This window comes from Gopherus flavomarginatus, chromosome 4, assembly GCF_025201925.1.
Source record: "Gopherus flavomarginatus isolate rGopFla2 chromosome 4, rGopFla2.mat.asm, whole genome shotgun sequence".
In the NCBI taxonomy this organism is placed as follows: Eukaryota; Metazoa; Chordata; order Testudines; family Testudinidae; genus Gopherus; species Gopherus flavomarginatus.
In genome coordinates, this window is record NC_066620.1 from 24,506,787 (window position 1) to 24,525,362 (window position 18,576).

Consider the following 18,576-nt stretch of genomic DNA (forward strand, 5'->3'; position numbering starts at 1 on the left):
TCTAGACGTCCACCAACATAACTGAGATCAGAATGTCACCTAATGGATTTACATCAATGTAATATTGATGTAAATGAAGTATGAATCCAGTTTTTTCTTTAAAAAGCTTCTTGACTACTGCAAAGTGTCTCAGTACAAGCAAGCATTATGTCTCTGTTAACTTCACAATGTACTATCAGAGATAGCCTAAAATTCTATGCACAAGAGCTGATCAATAGGTAGAGACTAACAGCAGAAAAGGCACATGAGAAGGGTGATGCATAAGTTGTTTTTGTATGGTGCATCTTATAACATATTGCATTTTAATACAGCCAGCTCATTTACTGCAAATCTTTGGTTAAGGACTGTGGTTACAATATTATGCATGTTATTTACTGCGTGCAATAAAGATGTGAGGTCAGATCACACCCTCTGCTTTTATGCATGGGGACAAAAAAGCCTGTAAATAAGGGCCTAATTTTTGTAGCAGCCTCTCCATCCAAACATTCAGAGATTTCCCAAACAGATCCCCACTCTATGCTCTTAACCACCCCACCTTTCTCACCTACCCATTAATTAAATCAGAAGGGGACTTCTGTTCAACCACTCTTTTTTTATCCTTTCTATTCTACTACCTTGTGAATGTGCTCTAACCACCCAGATTCTTCTATTTTAGTCCAAGAAAATGCAATCCTAATTTACTGGAAACTTGTCTGGAACAGAGATACGAACACTGCTAAAATGAATCAAAATTTTAGTCAAGTAAATATCAGTAGAAAATCTTGGGAAACTGATTTTAGGATTAAGCAACTGCAACTCTCTCTAGACTTTACTATATGCTTACACGGTGTCTAGAACAATGGGGCCAGAACCTGGCTGAGAATTCCGTAATACAAGTGGCAAATACTAATCATTTTAATGGGAGCTGTGTTGACCGTCACATTAATGAAAAAAACTTTTCTTATATAAATAATTTTACTCTTAACTTTACAGCGAAGCGGTAGAAGACAAACCAGAATCAGCTTCTATCTGAAACAAGCAACTCCATTCTGTTCAGGATTCACAGAGCCATGTACTGTCATGTGAAAGGTGGCCATGAGAACTTTCAATCCACCTCCCACAATCTGACATAACAATAGCAACTATTTTACACAAGAGTTGTGCCTTTTTTACATAAGGACTGAAACTAGTCTATACACTAAGGCCTAACCTACACTAGAAAAGGCAAACCCTCCTAATGTAGACGCAGTTTACACCAGCAAAGGAGGTGCTTTTGCCAACACAGCTTATCTTGGTTTTCTCAAACAAAATAAGCTATCCCAGCAAAAGCACCTTTTTTGCTGGTATAACACTAGGGCTTTGCCAGTATAAAAAGGTTTTAAAAAATTATACCCCAACATTACCGCAGTGACAAAAAGTTTAAGTGTAGACCTGGACTAAGACAAATTTCTTGCACTGAAGATATTAAATTAAAGATAGACAAGACAAACAAAAACATGAAATAAAACTTCACATAAGATGGTGCAGAGATATTATTCTTCACTGCGAGTTTCTGGTAAGGCTTAAACAGGAATTCTAAACTTACCCTGAATATATAGGTGAAAATAATCACCGTATAAACCAAGTTGCTTAAACATACATACATACTGGATACACTCTTCCAGTAATATTATATCTAACCATGAATCTCCTGAAAAGAAGTCTGACATTACTGTTTCCTAAGTCTGCTTTCTTTCTGATCCACCAAAATCATCATAAATATTTTGTGCTTCTGTGAATTGCGGAGAACAGCCATGGGCCAAACCACAGATCTCTTAAAGAGTCTTATTACATGCCAGATTTTCTTGGTTCGAATTACACCACCATCCTTGCCCAAATTGTGTCTCTCTATGTACATCACTTGCAAGCATTGTTATGTACTTTTGTGTTTGAGAAGCACTGATATTAATCTAAAATATACTGCTTCCTCATGCCTAGCCAATGTAGTTTGGCAACTGGTAGGAAGACCCTGTTGCATGCTGTAAGTCTTGGAAAGTATCTGGTTTCTTTGCCAAAACTCATATCTATGGTCATATTTTGAATGTGCTTGGATTATATCTTTTGTTTGCCATCTGAAAACAAATACATGCTAATTGCTGCCCCCATCAACAAAGCAAATTTACAACTTGTCTGCAGCTTCTCAAACTCTTAAAATGTACTAGAATGGAATCAACCAGCATGAGAGCAAATGTTGGGAGACTTTCGCAGTCTTAAATGAATAGAAGCATTTTTGTACCATTTCTATTCCCTGCTCTGACCGAAATATTGACTCATTGTAGCTATTGTTTTTTTCCCTAGCCATTGTAATCTCTTGTCATAGTGCAGCAAACTAGAGCTCAAAATTCAATTTGGACAGTGAAGATATCACTGAAACACTTTTCTCTGAAGAGATGTGTCATAACTTTCCTACTCAGATCTGAACCTTAGAGTTCAGAACATGAGAAGCTAGCATGAAACCTCCAACTTAATTACCAGCTTGGATCTGATATCGCTGCCACCAGCCAGAATTCCAGTGTCTGGCTCACTCTGGTCTCCTCAAAACCTTCCCTGGGGAACCCCAAGACTTAGATGCCCTGAGTCTCACCACAAAGGGAAATAACCCACTTCCCTTCTCCCTCTTTACCTCCTCCCAGATTTCCCTGCCCTGGGTACTCTAGGAGATCCCCTGCTTCAAGTCCTTGAAACACCACACCGAGAAATCAAATATTTCTCTCCCCTCACCCAGAGGTTATGCAAATTCAGGCTTAGTAAATCTATTACAAAGAGATTCTCTCTTCCCCCCTGTCTTCTCTCTCCCACCAATTCCCTGGTGAGCTGCAGACTCAATCCCCTTGAGCCCCCACTAAAAAAAAAATCCAACAGGTCTTAAAAAGAAAGCTTTATATAAAAAGAAAGAAAAAGACACAAAATGGTCTCTGTATCAAGGTGACAATATACAGGGTCAATTGCTTAAAAGAAAAAAATGAATAAACAGCCTTATCCAAAAAGAATACAATTTAACACATTCCAGCAACTACACACATGTAAATACAAAAAAAACAATATAAACCTATTATCTTACTATCTTTGTACTTACAACTTGGAAACAGAAGATTAGAAAGCCTGGAGATTCCTGTGGTCACTCTCAGAGCCCAGAAAGAGAACAGATCAAGAACAAAGGACTCACACCCAAAACTTCCCTCCACCCAGATTTGAAAAAGTCTTGTTTCCTGATTGGTCCTCTGGTCAGATGTTGTTTGTTACCCCTTTCCAGGTGAAAGAGACATTAACCCTTAGCTATCTGTTTATGACAAGGTGCCTGCTGCTAAATATTAATAAAACCTTTAAGTTACAGGTAGAGGGTGGCTGAAATAAAAACTAATATGTAAGAAAAAAGACAAGAAAAGCAAAGGAAAAGGAGAGATAACTAATAGATTGTCAAGGGGTTTTGTGCTCTATGCAGGGTATAAATGGTCACACCATTACAAGTTGGTATGAGTAATCAGCAGTGGCTCTATGTTTTTGCCGCCTCAAGCACCCATTTCTGCGGGTGATCAGCCGGTCCCATGCCTTCGGCGTTCCTGGGGCGGCAAGCCGCGGGTACGCGCTTGCTGCGCTGGTGCTTGGAGCTGCCCCTGTGAGTAATGAATATCTAGAAGAGGAGAAATAGGGCAGGGGAGGAAAGGGCTTAAAAAGAGGAGGCATAGGAGAAGAAGAGAGGTGAGCAGGCAGGAAAAAATAAGCATCATAAGTAGCACTGATCATACTCACTGAGGGATAGAATAGCTATTAACAAGTGTATCAATAACAGTTCACCTCTCTCACTCTCTTCTAATATGTACAGTTCGGGAGCTTTAAAATCCCTGTTGTCCTGCAGGATGAGTGCCACTGAATAACAAGGGGTTTTGTTGTTTTTTGTTTTTACAAAAAGACATTCCCTTCCCACAACACAGGTGGAGTTTTTATATCTGTACCAGGAAAGGAACTTCATTTGATGTTGTACATTTGGAGTGGAATTGTCAAAAGCACTGAGAGTCAGCCTAACCCTCATAAAACTCCCATCGCCTTCATCAGAAAGAGAGTTAGACCAATATGGAGAGAGCTTTTGAAAATCAAAATCCCATCTATGTCTTTCTATTTCTGCTTCAGCCTGACAAGTGTCCATAGTATAGTTACCATGTTTCCCATAATGACAACCAACCCAGACAGACAAGGTTAGGCACTATTGCCCTTTTTAACCTTAGTAACTTTGAATATAGAAAAACAGATCAGATAGAATGTTGCCTGAACAAGAGTCTTTCACCAACTCACCTGAAAGCCCCAGAATATTCTTAATAGAACATGCTGGCTGGGTCCCGACTGTCTCATATAAATGAAACACTAAATGGGTCACTTGCTGGTGGATTCTCTGCAGCTTGAGATCTTCAAACCACAATTTGAAGACTTCAATAACTCAGACATAGGTTAGGGGTTTGTTATAGAAGTGGATGGGTAGGATTCTGTGGCCTGCTTTGTGCAGGAGGTCAGACTAGATGATCATATTGGTCCCTTCTGACCCTAAAGTCTATGAGTCTATGACTATGACTTCAGAATGGGCTAGCAGTTCACTATGCTTCCTTCCTGTACTGAAAGCAATGAAATTCCTAAGATGAGCAGACATGCTATGAAAGGCCAACACGTCATTCTCATCGTTTCTAATGATAAAGTGTTCACAGGTGTTTGGTTAGCTTCTAGAACCAATAAAACAAGCCATAGAGACACACATTTGGCCATAAAGCATATATTTTTGGCAAGATGCAGACTTCATTGCCACTTAATTATTCCCCTTGCATTTCCCTCAGCTTGTGCCCTCCACCAAAAACACCACAGCCTCTATTGTAGACTTTTAGGCACTATTTTTAGAACTGACTAGTGATTTTGGATACCCAACATGAAAGACCTTAAAGGGCTATGATTTTCAGAGGTTGGGAGTTCTGCGCTTTCTGAAAAATCAGACACCTTTACAGTGTCTCAGGTGTGCACCCCAAAATGGAGACAAACAAAACCACTAGAAACTTGAAAAATTTTGGCCCTAAAGCGTTTCCTGAATGACCTATCTCCATCTCCTACTACTGCTTCACCACACCAAGACAAATCACAAATTATGTTTTTAGGTCAATCATTTTCATTTGCCTTGAACATCTTGCTTGGCAAGACAATAATACTCTGCATAACAGAGTATCTTGCATCTCAAATGCTCTGCAAATGTTATTTTATATATGATAATCCTCATTATCCCTTGCAGGTGGTAAGTATTATATGCCCATTTTTCAGATGAATAAACTAAGGTATAGAGAAGTTAAATCAATTGCTCAAGGTCACGTAACTAATCAATGGCAGAACAAAGAATAGAACCAAGATCACTCCTTTAACTATTAGACAAAACTTTGCTTAAAATCTGCTTTAGCAAAGACATCACCAACTCTGATCCTGAGCCATCCTTGAAACTAACGCATTTGTCTCTATACTTTATAAAAACGATTAAATTAGAGTATATGAATATCGCTGCCCCTTCCCTTTACCACTATCTTCAGTTTTACATACAAGTGATAGTATTCTGAGTAAGTACTCCTCTAACTCGATATATCATGATCCGATATAACACAAATTCAGATATAATGCGGTAAAGCAGTGCTCCGATGGGGCGGGTCTGCGCACTCTGGTGGATCAAAGCAAGTTCAAGATAACGCAGTAAGATTTTTTGGCTCATGAGGACAGCGTTATATCAAGATAGAGGTGTACAATCAACTAGCAATACATGGCTATTTTTTTAAATGAACACGGTATTTCACTTTGAAAAGTTATTGATTTCCACAGTATTTTAAATGAAATATAGTAGCAAGATGCATTAGTGAATAAAAAAATTAAGATATATTTGAAAAATGCAAATATTAATTCATTGCTAATAAATAAAAATAATTAAAAGAAAAAGAAAAGCATGTACCAAGGGGAGCTAACTCCAATTCACTTGATGTTTATTTTTAAAATGTAATTTCAGTCTTCCCATTAAGCACTGAATACATCCCCCCCCAAAAAATTACAATAACCAATTTATTATTTTAAGTGCTTGACCATTTCCATTTTTGAATCAAAGTAATAACATATGAACCGCCAAACAAAAGGTTTATATTTTAGAAAGATATAAAGACAGAAATTCACTCTTAAGATGAAACTAGGACTGTCAAAGGTCAGCTGTTTGTAATTTTAAATGTCTTAATTGTTAGTTATAACATAAGTTTCAGCCCCCAGTGAGTTCTTACAAGGTATCAACACTTGTAAAGGAAAAAAAAATGCTCTGAAGTATTGTCATGATCTCAAATACACCAGTAGAAATGCTTCACTATAATCAGCAATGAGAAATGAAAATAAAAGATGCTAGAGGCTTTGATTACTGTAATGAGAGCCTTTGATCACTGCGAGAGTTCAATTATATCAGTGTCCCACTGCAGAAAACACTGATGTTTAACACTAATATATAAGCGTTACTATCTAGCTAGGAGCTACTGTTCCTATCAACAGGAAGTCACCCACCTGGGGTAGCATGCGATTTTCCTCCTCCAGCTGTCTTACTCTTGCCTCCAGCTGCCTAACATAGGACAAGGTTGAGTCTAAAATTAAAAAGAAAAAACTCACATTATACACACAGGTCTGCTTTTGTGCACTAGCATCAGTGCCTATATAAGACAGGAGATTTCTGATTTGGAGTAATCATAGCAGATATCTCCTCTTAAATGTACCTTACAACCTTCAGTTCTGTTTCTCTCTAAGATAATACCAGTTAGTGCTGATACCATAAGTAGTTTAAAACGTTAAGACTTGGCAGAATCAGCCTAATTCCTTGTTGATTTTGAGTCTAAACTACTGTACTTTAAATCAGTGGTTCTCAAACTTGGGCCGCCACTTGTTCAGGGAAAGCCACTGGCAAGCCGGTACATCCCTCATCCCACACTGCTTCCTGCAGTCCCCATTGGCCTGGAGCAGCGAACCAGTGGGAGCCGTGATTGGCCGAACCTGCAGACGCGGCAGATAAACAAACCGGCCCAGCCTGCCAGAGGCTTTCCCTGAACAAGCGGCAGCCCAAGCTTGAGAACCACTGCTTTAAATGACAAGGCAGTTGCTTCTACACTACAACACAATAAAAGTCCTGAAGAAAGGCAATGAAGATCAATTTCTGCTAATACCTACCCTAAGCTTTCTGAATTTGCTGTGCTATGTAACCACATACGATTTTAGAAACATAAGAACAATACAGTGAACTATGGGGTCACTTGCACAAGCATGGAGATAAAAAAGTTTGTTCTATAGCAAGAGCCAATCACAGAGGTAAATCTTGTTCATCCCATCCTGCTCACCCAATTCACACAAATATTTTCATTGGCCTCAGGTGAAGAAGGAGAGCAGGATTTCCCTCAGCTATGAGATTCAAAAAATAAGCATACATCAATCCCATGGGCTCACTTCCACCCTGAAGAGAGTCACATATGGCCAGTTCTCCTCTCACTGAAGCAAACAGTTTTCCTAATGACTTAAATGGGAGCAGGATTTGGTTCATAAGGAGAACCAAAGCCAAAAATCAGAATATTCCAATACAGATGACCAAGCATATCTTGACCCATATGGAAGCTCTGCAGGTAGAAAACTGCCTCTAAAGAAAATGTTCATGGAATGAGGTGTAGTTTAATTGTAATATAAAAAACTACTTCTCAGTACAAGAGCATAACCGTGACTCTACCAGCCCCTATTAATTCAGAAGAAGTCAGCCCTTCTCTGGGACCTGATTCATTAATCCTCTACACCATTTTTATGCTCGTATACTCTAGTGACTTTAGTTAGAATTACACCAGCCACTACTCATGGAACAGAGTGTAGAATTAGCTCTTTGGTCTTGAAAGGGTGCGTCTGTGGACATGCTGGGTCAGGTGTTCCACTGGCATAAACCCAATGGCTCCACTGACTTCACTGGAGTTCCCCGATTGAAATTAGCTGTGCATTTGGCACTCTAGATCCCTAATATATCCAAATCAATTCATGTACCAGCCAGTCCATGAAATAAATATGACAGGAGACAGGGAATGTAATGTAGTTGTAGTTATGTTGGTCCCAGGATATTAGAGAGACAAGGTAGGTAAGGCAATATATTTCCAACAAAAGCTATTACTTCACCCACCTTGTCTCTCTAGTAGACTAGGTTTCACTTACCACCCTTATGAGGAGGTAGTAGACTAAGGGCTATTTTAATTCTGAATTAGAGTGTCCACTGGGGGGTTAATATAGTTTAACTAATCCACTTTAAATTCATACCTTTATTTAATTCTGATTAACTTTCCTGAGTGTCTCCACGAATACAAGCCCTAAAACAGCAGTTCTCAAACTGCTGGTTGGGACCGTAAAGTGGGTTGCAACCCCATTTTAATTGTGTCACCAGGGCTGGCTTTAATCGTGTTGCTGGGGCCCGGGGCTAAAGGCCAAGCCTCACCGCCTAGGGCCACCAAAGCTCGAGGGCTTCAGTCCTGGGTGGCCGGGCTCAGGTTACATGTCCCCGGCATGGAGCACTGGGGCTCAGGCTTTGGCCCTCCTACCCACGGCAGCAGGGCTCAGGTGGGCTTGGGCTTCGGTCCCTCCTCCTGGGGTTGTGTACTAATTTTTGTTGTCAGAAGGGGGTCGCAGTGCAATGAAGTTTGAGAAACCCTGCCTTAAAATATGCAAACACATGTAGTTCATATGAAGTTACAGAACATGAAGGCAATATAAAGTCATTTGTCAGAAATGATTAGTACACAGTGAAGTAGTGGACTATACATAAAAACAGAGGGAGAAAGGTAATCTGAGGTTTTATATGCTGTGCTCTGCAAGTGTTGTATTAACTAGTGCTGGATGAGTCTCTGTAGAGTCCCACAGTTTGGTTTAGATAAGCACTGAAGTTGCAAAGCTTATCCAAAACTAACCACATCCTTTAAGAGGACCTCCCACCTCATGACCCTCCTTCATTCTCTGTAACCCACCCCTTGTAGTAGCAGCACTCACAACTGTCTCACACAGTACCTTTCCTACCTTAAGGGCAGTTATTTTGGGAAGTAGTTCACAGTACATTCTTCCCTTCCAACAACACTCTTCTTGCGGAAAGACTATATACTTCTCCCTCTCCTACAGTACGATCTTCTCAAGGGAGTTGATTTGCAGATTTCCACAGCAAGAGGAGGCTTCTGGACTCAGTGCTGCTTCTTTTGAACATCATGCTCTTGCCAACACATGCCACTGTGCCATTTTCTTTGGAATTCACTTTTACTCTTGATGCTTTTTGCTTCTGCCATTTTCTACTCTACCACCTTTCGCATCACATACATACATATTATATTTGTAAAAGATTTTCACCCCTCATATTCCCTTGTTTGATACTTTATAGCTTAAGGACCAGATCCATAGTTGGTGTAAATCTACTCTACTGAAGTCAATGTTGATTTCCACTATCTGAGCATCTAGTGTAAAATCTCCTAGTTTTTCAACCCTTCCATAGTATGAAAGATTTTAATCTCCCTACCAATCCCATAAATACTAACAATTAGGTCAGATACAAAGGGCCTGATCTAGCAAATGCTAATTGAAATGAGTAGTCCTGGTGCCCTTCATTATTACAAATACATATATTGAAGTATAAGTTAATATACTCAAGTTATGTTGTAAAATGGACACCATAAATTACCCTGGGAGAAATTTTATCTCCATTGAAGTCAGTGGAAAAATTCCCAATGATTGCTATGGAGCAGGATTTCATTCACCCTATATTCAGTGCAGCACAGTCAAAGGCATTACGAGAACTGTAGCTATAACACTGACCAGAGCTATATTAGTGTTGCTTCCCAGTTTAGCATTTTGCAAGATGCTCTAATACATCTGTCAAGAGGTAAGCCATGTCCTCTTAAGGCCCTGCCAGGGCACTCCACCCTCGTGTTTGTTCAATTACCAGACTTGGATTGGCTCAAGAACATGAACCTCCTTCCTGGGGAATGATTTATTCAGTTTTCTACAATGGGTGACTTACTTTGTTGCTCCAGACCTTCATGCTGGAGTCCCAATAAAAGGCCCAGTCAGCTCTTTGTCCCAGTTCAGGAGCCCCCGCACCCTACTTTCTGGAGCTGGTGTTGTGCTTCAGCCACTGTCTCTCCTTACTGCTGGAACCCCACCAGCTCTCCTCCTTGGGGCTGGGTTATAATTTTGCCAGCTGTAGAGCGTTAACTAACTTCTCCCTCTGTTGGCCCCTTTATCCTCAATTAATCCTTCGGTTAAGAGGATCCAGCAGGCAGCCTTCTCCTGCTGGTGTCTTATTGCTTCTAATTTAGGGCCCCAGAGGAGCCTTTTTACTCCCTATAGTGTCTGCAGGCATCTGACCTGTCATGAGAGTGGAGACAGCATTTATACTGGACCTCTTTTCCGAGCTCACTCCCAGTTGTTTGGAGGGGAGAGAGGAGCCTTTCCCGCCCTTTCTGAAAGACTCCTGGCCTCAGATTCTTAAAGATATAATGACAGGATTTCCTCCCAAGCATCATTTATTCCCAGGATCACTTTCTCTCTGTCCCCATTACACTAATGCGAGGAGCCTAGGTAACAAGATGGAGGAACTGGAGCTACTGGTGCAGGAAGTGAAACCGGATATTATAGGGATAACAGAAACCTGGTGGAATAGTACTCATGACTGGAGTACAGGTATTGAAGGCTATCTGCTGTTTAGAAAAGACAGGAAGAAAGGCAAAGGTGGTGGAGTAGCCTTGTACATCAATGATGAGATTAACTGTAATGAAATAAGAAGTGATGGAATGGATAAGACAAAGTCTGTCTGGGCAAAAATCACACTGGGTAAAAAAGCAACTAGAGCTTCCCCTGAGATAGTGCTTGGGGTGTGCTATAGACCACCGGGATCTGATTTGGATATGGATAGAGACCTCTTTAATGTTTTTAATGAAGTAAACACAAAGGGGAAATGTGTGATTATGGGAGACTTCAAATTCCTGGATATAGACTGGAGGACAAGTGCTTGCAAGAATAATAGGGGTCAGATTTTTCTGGATGTGATAGCGGATGGATTTCTTCATCAAGTAGTTGAAGTACCTACGAGAGGGGATGCCATTTTAGATTTGGTTTTGGTGAGCAGTGAGGACCTAGTAGAAGAAATGGTGGTAGGGGACAACCTTGGTTCGAGTGATCATGAGCTGATTCAGTTCAAACTAGAAGGATAAACAAATGTAGATCTGGGATTAGGGTTTTCGACTTCTCGAGGGCTAATTTTAAAGAGTTAAGGAAACTAGTTAGGGAAGTGGATTGGACGGAGGAACTTGTGGATTTAAATGCGGAAGAGGCCTGGAATTACTTTAAGTCGCAGCTGCGGAAATTGTCAGAAGCCTGCATCCCAAGAAAGGGGAAAAAAACCATGGGCAGGAGTTGTAGGCCAAGCTGGATGAGCAAGCAACTCAGAGAGGGGATTAGAGAAAAGCGGAAAGCTTACAGGGAGTGGAAGAAAGGCAGGATTAGCAAGGGAAGCTACCTTGGTGAGGTCAGAACATGTAGGGATAAAGTGAGGAAGGCTAAAAGCCGCATTGAACTGGACCTTGCAAAGGGAATCAAAACCAATAGTAAAAGGTTCTACAGCCACATAAATAAGAAGAAAACAAAGAAAGAAGAAGTGGGGCCGCTATACACTGAGGATGGAATGGAGGTTAAGGATAACCTAGGCATGGCCCAATATCTAAATAAGTACTTTGCCTCAGTTTTTAATAAGACTAGTGAGGCGTTTAGCGATGATGGAGGGATGATAAACGGGAATGTGGATATGGAGGTGGATATTACCGCAACTGAAGTAGAGGCCAAACTTGAACTGCTTAATGGAACAAAATCGGAGGGCCCGGACAATCTCCATCCGAGGATATTAAAGGAACTGGCGCATGAAATTGCGAGCCCGTTAGCGAGAATTTTTAAGCAATCGATAAACTCGGGGGTTGTGCCGTACGACTGGAGGATTGCTAACGTAGTTCCTATTTTTAAGAAAGGGAATGAAAGTGATCCGAGTAATTATAGGCCTGTTAGCTTGAGGTCTGTAGTATGTAAGGTCTTGGAAAAAATTTTAAGGGAGAAAGTAGTTAAGGACATAGAGGTCAATGGTAATTGGGACGAATTGCAACATGGATTTACTAAAGGTAGATCGTGCCAAACCAATCTGATCTCCTTCTTTGAGAAGGTGACGGATTACTTAGATAAAGGAAATGCGGTAGATATAATTTACCTCGATTTTAGTAAGGCGTTTGACACGGTTCCACATGGGGAACTGTTAGTTAAATTGGAAAAGATGGGGATGAATATGAAAGTTGTAAGGTGGATAAGGAACTGGTTAAAGGGGAGACTCCAGCGGGTCGTATTGAAGGGTGAACTGTCAGGCTGGAAGGAGGTCACTAGTGGAGTCCCTCAAGGATCGGTTTTGGGACCGATCTTATTTAACCTTTTTATTACTGACCTTGGCACAAAGAGCGGGAATGTGCTAATAAAGTTTGTGGATGACACAAAGCTGGGGGGTATTGCTAACACGGAGAAGGACAGGGATACTATTCAGGAAGATCTGGACCACCTTGTAAACTGGAGTAATAGTAATAGGATGAAATACAATAGTGAAAAGTGCAAGGTCATGCACTTAGGGATTAATAATAAGAATTTTAGATATACGTTGGGGACGCATCAGTTGGAAGCGACAGAGGAGGAGAAGGACCTTGGGGTATTGGTTGATAGCAGGATGACTATGAGCCGCCAATGCGATACGGCTGTTAAAAAAGCAAATGCGATTTTAGGATGCATCACGCGAGGTATTTCCAGCAAGGATAAGGAGGTGTTAGTACCGTTATATAAGGCGCTGGTGAGACCCCATCTGGAATATTGTGTGCAGTTCTGGTGTCTCATGTTCAAGAAGGATGAATTCAAACTGGAACAGGTCCAGAGACGGGCTACTAGGATGATCCAAGGAATGGAAAACCTGCCTTATGAAAGGAGACTCAAAGAGCTTGGCTTGTTTAGCCTGGCCAAAATAAGGCTGCAGGGGGATATGCTTGCTCTATATAAATATATCAGGGGGGTTAACGTTAGGAAGGGAGAGGAATTATTTAAGTTTAGTACTAATGTAGGCACGAGGACAAATGGGTACAAACTGGATATAAGGAAGTTTAGACTTGAAATTAGACGAAGGTTTCTAACCATTAGAGGAGTGAAGTTCTGGAACAGCCTTCCGAGGGAAGTAGTGGGGGCAAAAGACTTTTCTGGTTTTAAGACTAAGCTTGATAAGTATATGGAGAGGATGTTATGATAGGATAGTTTAATTTGGGCAATTGATCTTGGATTATCACCAGATAAGTCTGCTCAATGGTCTGCGGGGAGATGTTGGATGGGATGGGAACTGAGTTACTGCAGAGAATTCCTTCTTGGGTGCTGGCTGGTGAGTCTTGCCCACATGCTCAGGGTTTAGCTGATCGCCATATTTGTGGTCGGGAAGGAATTTTCCTCCAGGGCAGATTGGCAGGGGCCCTGGAGGTTTTTCGCCTTCCCCTGCAGCGTGGGGCATGGGTCGCTTGCTGGTGGATTCTCTGCAGCTTGAGGTCTTCAAACCAATTTTGAGGATTTCAATAACTCAGTCCTGGGTTAGGGGTTGTTATAAAAGTGGATGGGTAGGGTTCTGTGGCCTGCCTTGTGCAGGAGGTCAGACTAGATGATCATATTGGTCCCTTCTGACCTATGAGTCTATGAGGTCCATATAATGAACCCTTAAAGCCTTAAAAGGCCACGTCACGTGGCAAGGTGGCTCACACCTATAAGGGGCAAATTACCCCACCACAAAATATCAGACAATAATTATTATTTTGAAAGACAAATTGATAATCATTGGACAAACAAGATGATTTTCAGCTGATGTAATTAGTAAAGCCATTTGTGTTTTATGCTTCTCTAAGTAGATTAATTTATTATCCGTGTAGTACTTAGGATTTCTAATGCATGGCAAAAGACCTCCATTTACTACCAAACAAATCTTAAGCTTTGGTTGCACGGCTGCTTACATATAGAATATTAACTCCCAAACACATGTGATCTGAGCTCCCTCAGTCTTAAAACAACTAATATATAATGGAAAAATATTTGTATTAATACCAGTAAAAGCTCTATTGTCATGACAAAGCTTGACAAAGCCTTAGCTGAGATGATTGAGTTGGTGTTGGTCCTGCTTTGAGCAGGGGATTGGACTAGATGACCTCCAGAGGTCTCTTCCAACCCTAATATTCTATGATTCTATGATCTGAATATCAGCGTAAACCTGTCAGTGATGTTGCGGCCAAATGAGGACTTGGATAACACCAAACAATTTGTTTTTACTCAAGAACTAAACAGGATTTGCACCCAGAGACAGGATACTGGAGAAGATGGACCACTTCTTCTTAGGGCTTGTCTACACTACTGTGCAGGGTTGATCTAAGATATGCAACTTCGGCTATGCGAATACCGAAGCTGAAGTCGACATATTTAGATCGACTTACCGTGGTGTCTTCACTGAGGTAAGTGGACAGATGACACTCTCCTAGTGACTCCACTTGCACTCCTCGTTCTGGCGGAGTACTGGAGTCGACGGGAGAGTGCTCAGTGGTGGATTTATCGCGTCTATACTAATCTATACTAGATGCAATAAATTGACCCCCACTAGATCAACTGCTGCCCACTGATCTGGCGGGTAGTGTAGACAAGCCTTTAGTTTATGTGCAACGTGCCTCAGGTGGCACATGACTAGGATTCATCACTGAATTTGGTCTGCTGGTTGGATCATTAGCTTCCCTGGCTTGGGCTGAGTACTGATGGGGAGTGCGATTTGAATGCTAATCCATCTCTCCCCACCAATGGACCACTGGTCAGATCCAGTGTGGGAACTCCTAGCTTCATGTTTGGTTGCATTTACTTCTGCTTCTCCCATAGTCCAATATTTTGTTTGTAGACATTTGTTCTACTAAAGCAGCAATATTGAACGAGTTCCATTCTACTTCATTAAATATGATCCCTGTCAAATAAATAGGTATTTTACAATTATAGTATTATTCATTAAAGCCATGAGCACAACAAATGGAGATGGAAAAGGCTGTTAGATCACAGAATCATAGAATAGAAAGAATATCAGGGTTGGAAGGGACCGCAGAAGGTCATCTAGTCAGGGCCGGTGCAACTATTTAGGTGATCTAGGTGGTCGCCTAGGGTGCTGGGATTTAGGGGGAGGCATTTTCTTTGGCAGTGACCGTGGTGGCCGGATCTTCGGCCGCCCTGGTCACTGCCGGCATTTAGGCGAAGGGAGCTGGGGCAGGGGAGCATGGGGAGGGCCGCCTGCAGCAAGTGGTGGGGGCGGCAAACAGGGCCCACCCCAGCTTACCCCTGTCCCAGCTTACCCCTGCCCCGTCTCCTCCCCGAGCATGCCGTGGCTGCTTCACTTCTCCCGCCTTCCAGGCTTGCGGAGCCTAACCTGATTGGCGCCACAAGCCTGGGAGGCAGGAGAAGTGAAGCAGCGATGGCGTGCTCGGGGAGGAAGTGGAGCACGGGTGAGCTGCTTCAGTTCTCCCACTTCCCTAGGCTGCTGCAGGGGAGGGGGCCTCAGGGCGGAGGGGGGGCACATCAAGGTGGGGGCTCAGGGACAGGGGAGGGCGCAAGGTGGAAGTTTCGCCTAGGGAACGAAACATCCTTGCACCGGACCTACATCTAGTCCAACTCCCTGCTCAAAGCAGGACCAATCCCCAACTATATCATCCCAGCCAGGGCTTTGTCAAGCCTAACCTTAAAAACCTCTAAGGAAGGAGATTCCACCCACCGCCCAGGTAACCCATTCCAGTGCTTCACCACCCTCCTAGTGAAAAAGTTTTTCCTAATATCCAGCCTAAACCTCCTCCACTGCAACTTGAGACCATTACTCTTTGTTCTGTCACCTAGTACCACTGAGAACAGTCTCGCTCCATCCTCTTTGGAACCCCCTTTCAGGTAGTTGAAAGCAGCTATCAAATCTCCTCTCATTCTTCTCTTCTGCAGACTAAATAATCTGAGTTCCCTCAGCTTCTCCTCATAAATCATGTGCTCCAGCTCCCTAATCATCTTTGTTGCCCTCCGCTGGACTCTTTCCAATTTTTCCTCATCCTTCTTGTAGTGTGGGGTCCAAAACTGGACACAGTACTCCAGATGAGGCTCACCAGTGTCAAATAGAGTGGAATGATCACGTCCCTCAATCTGCTGGCAGTGCTCCTACCTATATAGCCCAAAATGCCATTAGTCTTCTTGGCAACAAGGGCACACTGGTGACTTATATCCAGCTTCTCATCCACTGTTACCCCTGCATCCTTTTCTGCAGAACTGCTGCCTAGCCACTCAGTCCCTAGTCTGTAGAAGTATATGGGATTCTTCTGTCCTAAGTGGAGGACTCTGCACTTGTCCTTGTTGAACCTCATCAGATTTCTTTTGGCCCAATCCTCTAATTTGTCTAGGTGTCTCTGTATCCTATCCCTACCCTATCCTATCTCTACCACTCCTCCCAGTTTAGTGTCATCTGCAAACCTGCTGAGCGTGCCATCCTCCAGATCATTAATGAAGATAATGAACAAAACGGCCCCAGGACCAACCCATGGGGCACTCTGCTTGATACTGTCGGCTCCATATCTCGTTGCAATTGATCACTACCCATTGAGCCCGATGATCTAGCAAGCTTTATATCCACCTTATATCTATTCATCTAGCCCATACTTCTTTAACTTGCTAGAAAGAATACTGTGGATAGCCACATCAAAAGCTTTGCTAAAGTCGAGGAATAACACATCTACTGCTTTCCCCTCATCCCACAGAGCCAGTTATCTCATCATAGAAGGCAATTAGGTTAGTCAGGCATGACTTGCCCTTGGTGAATCCATGCTGGCTGTTCCTGATCACTTTCCTCTCCTCTCATATTATTTCACAGACCCCTGAAGACACAGGATTGTTTCCTTGGTGTTTTACAGGGTATGTCTACACTGCAGTAAAACATCTGCTGCTGTCCTGTGCCAGCTGACTTGAGCTCATGAGACTCCGGCTGTGGGGTTATAAAATTGCAGAGTAGACGTCCAGGCTCAGGCTAGAGCCCCGGCTCTGAGACCCTGTGATGGGGAAAGGGTCCCAGTGTCTGGGCTCCACTTGAGCCCATATATCTACACTGCAATTTTATAGCCCTGCAGCCCGAGTCCTGTGAGCCTAGTCAGCTGACACAGGCCAGCCACGGGTGTCTTATTGCAGTGCAGACAGACCTTTAAGAGTCTCCTTCCAATCTGCAAGTACATTCAGATGTACTGGGTCTGCTGTATTCAGACGTACTCCTCAAATGTTCCCTTTTTACATCAGCTCCACATGCTGTTAACATAGTTGGAAGTGTAGTCATTGTGCCTCACTCCGTTCTGAGAATGAAACTAAAATTCTTGATTATCTGTATAATAACAGTGTATTATGTGGTAGTTTATCCTCAAAAACTTAATACCATATTTTTATAGAAATTATGAGACAATCTGCCCTCATTCTGTATCAGTTAGTCTAACATGTTATTAGAGGACTTCAGTATTTATGTAGCTGATCGTTTTTCTCTTATGATATCAGAATCCTTGAAATTGCTAGATATTTTTGGTTTGTGTCAAACTATGTTAGAGCCTGATGTGATCCCATATGCATATTCTTGACTTGTTTTTAATCACACAGAATATCCATTTTCAGTGTGTCTGTGACTGATCTCCCTACATCAAATACTTCTGTAATGTTCTTTAAACTAGATTTCCTCCATTTTAGAATGGTTGAGGATGTCACATTAAATTCTATTTTTTTAAGACAGCTTCTCTTTGTTCTGTTTTTTCCACTAGGGCTTTCTCATACAATGAATATGGCTTAGGCCCTGATTCAGTGCTAACCTCCAGTTCATTAATGAAGATAATGAACAAAACCGACCCCAGGACCAACCCATGGGGCACTCTGCTTGATACTGTCGGCTCCATATCTCGTTGCAATTGATCACTACCCATTAAGCCCGATGATCTAGCAAGCTTTATATCCACCTTATATCTATTCATCCAGCCCATACTTCTTTAACCTGCTAGAAAGAATACTGTGGATAGCCATATCAAAAGCTTTGCTAAAGTCGAGGAATAACACATCTACTGCTTTCCCTTCATCCCACAGAGCCAGTTATCTCATCATAGAAGGCAATTAGGTTAGTCAGGCATGACTTGCCCTTGGTGAATCCATGCTGACTGTTTCTGATCACTTTCCTCTCCTCTCATATTATTTCACAGACCCCTGAAGTCAATAGTGGGTTTTCCATTGACTTAAATAGGCCTTGGATAAGCCATTAGTGCATGTAGTCATGTTTCCCTTTAGTGATTGGCCCAACTGACTCTAATAGTCTGCTAATTAGACAGCAAAAAACATCTTCTTTAACTCAAGCATTAGCACTCTGGTTTTCAGTGCTTAAGGTGCTGAGTTTTTAGT

The 18,576-nt window shown here is 42.1% G+C and overlaps 1 protein-coding gene across 4 annotated transcripts in view; it reads right to left on the reverse strand.

The window, feature by feature from the left end:
* CCDC85A (coiled-coil domain containing 85A) overlaps positions 1 to 18,576 on the reverse strand; it is a 167,512-nt gene that overhangs the window by 28,380 nt on the left and 120,556 nt on the right. For 3 of the 4 annotated variants that reach the window (XM_050952154.1, XM_050952153.1, XM_050952152.1), the window contains exon 3: positions 6,568 to 6,644. The exons of the other annotated variant lie outside the window; for it this stretch is intronic. In XM_050952154.1, coding sequence (XP_050808111.1) covers positions 6,568 to 6,644 — 77 coding nt within the window. The remainder of the gene's footprint in view (positions 1 to 6,567; positions 6,645 to 18,576) is intronic. 4 annotated transcript variants of the gene reach the window in all.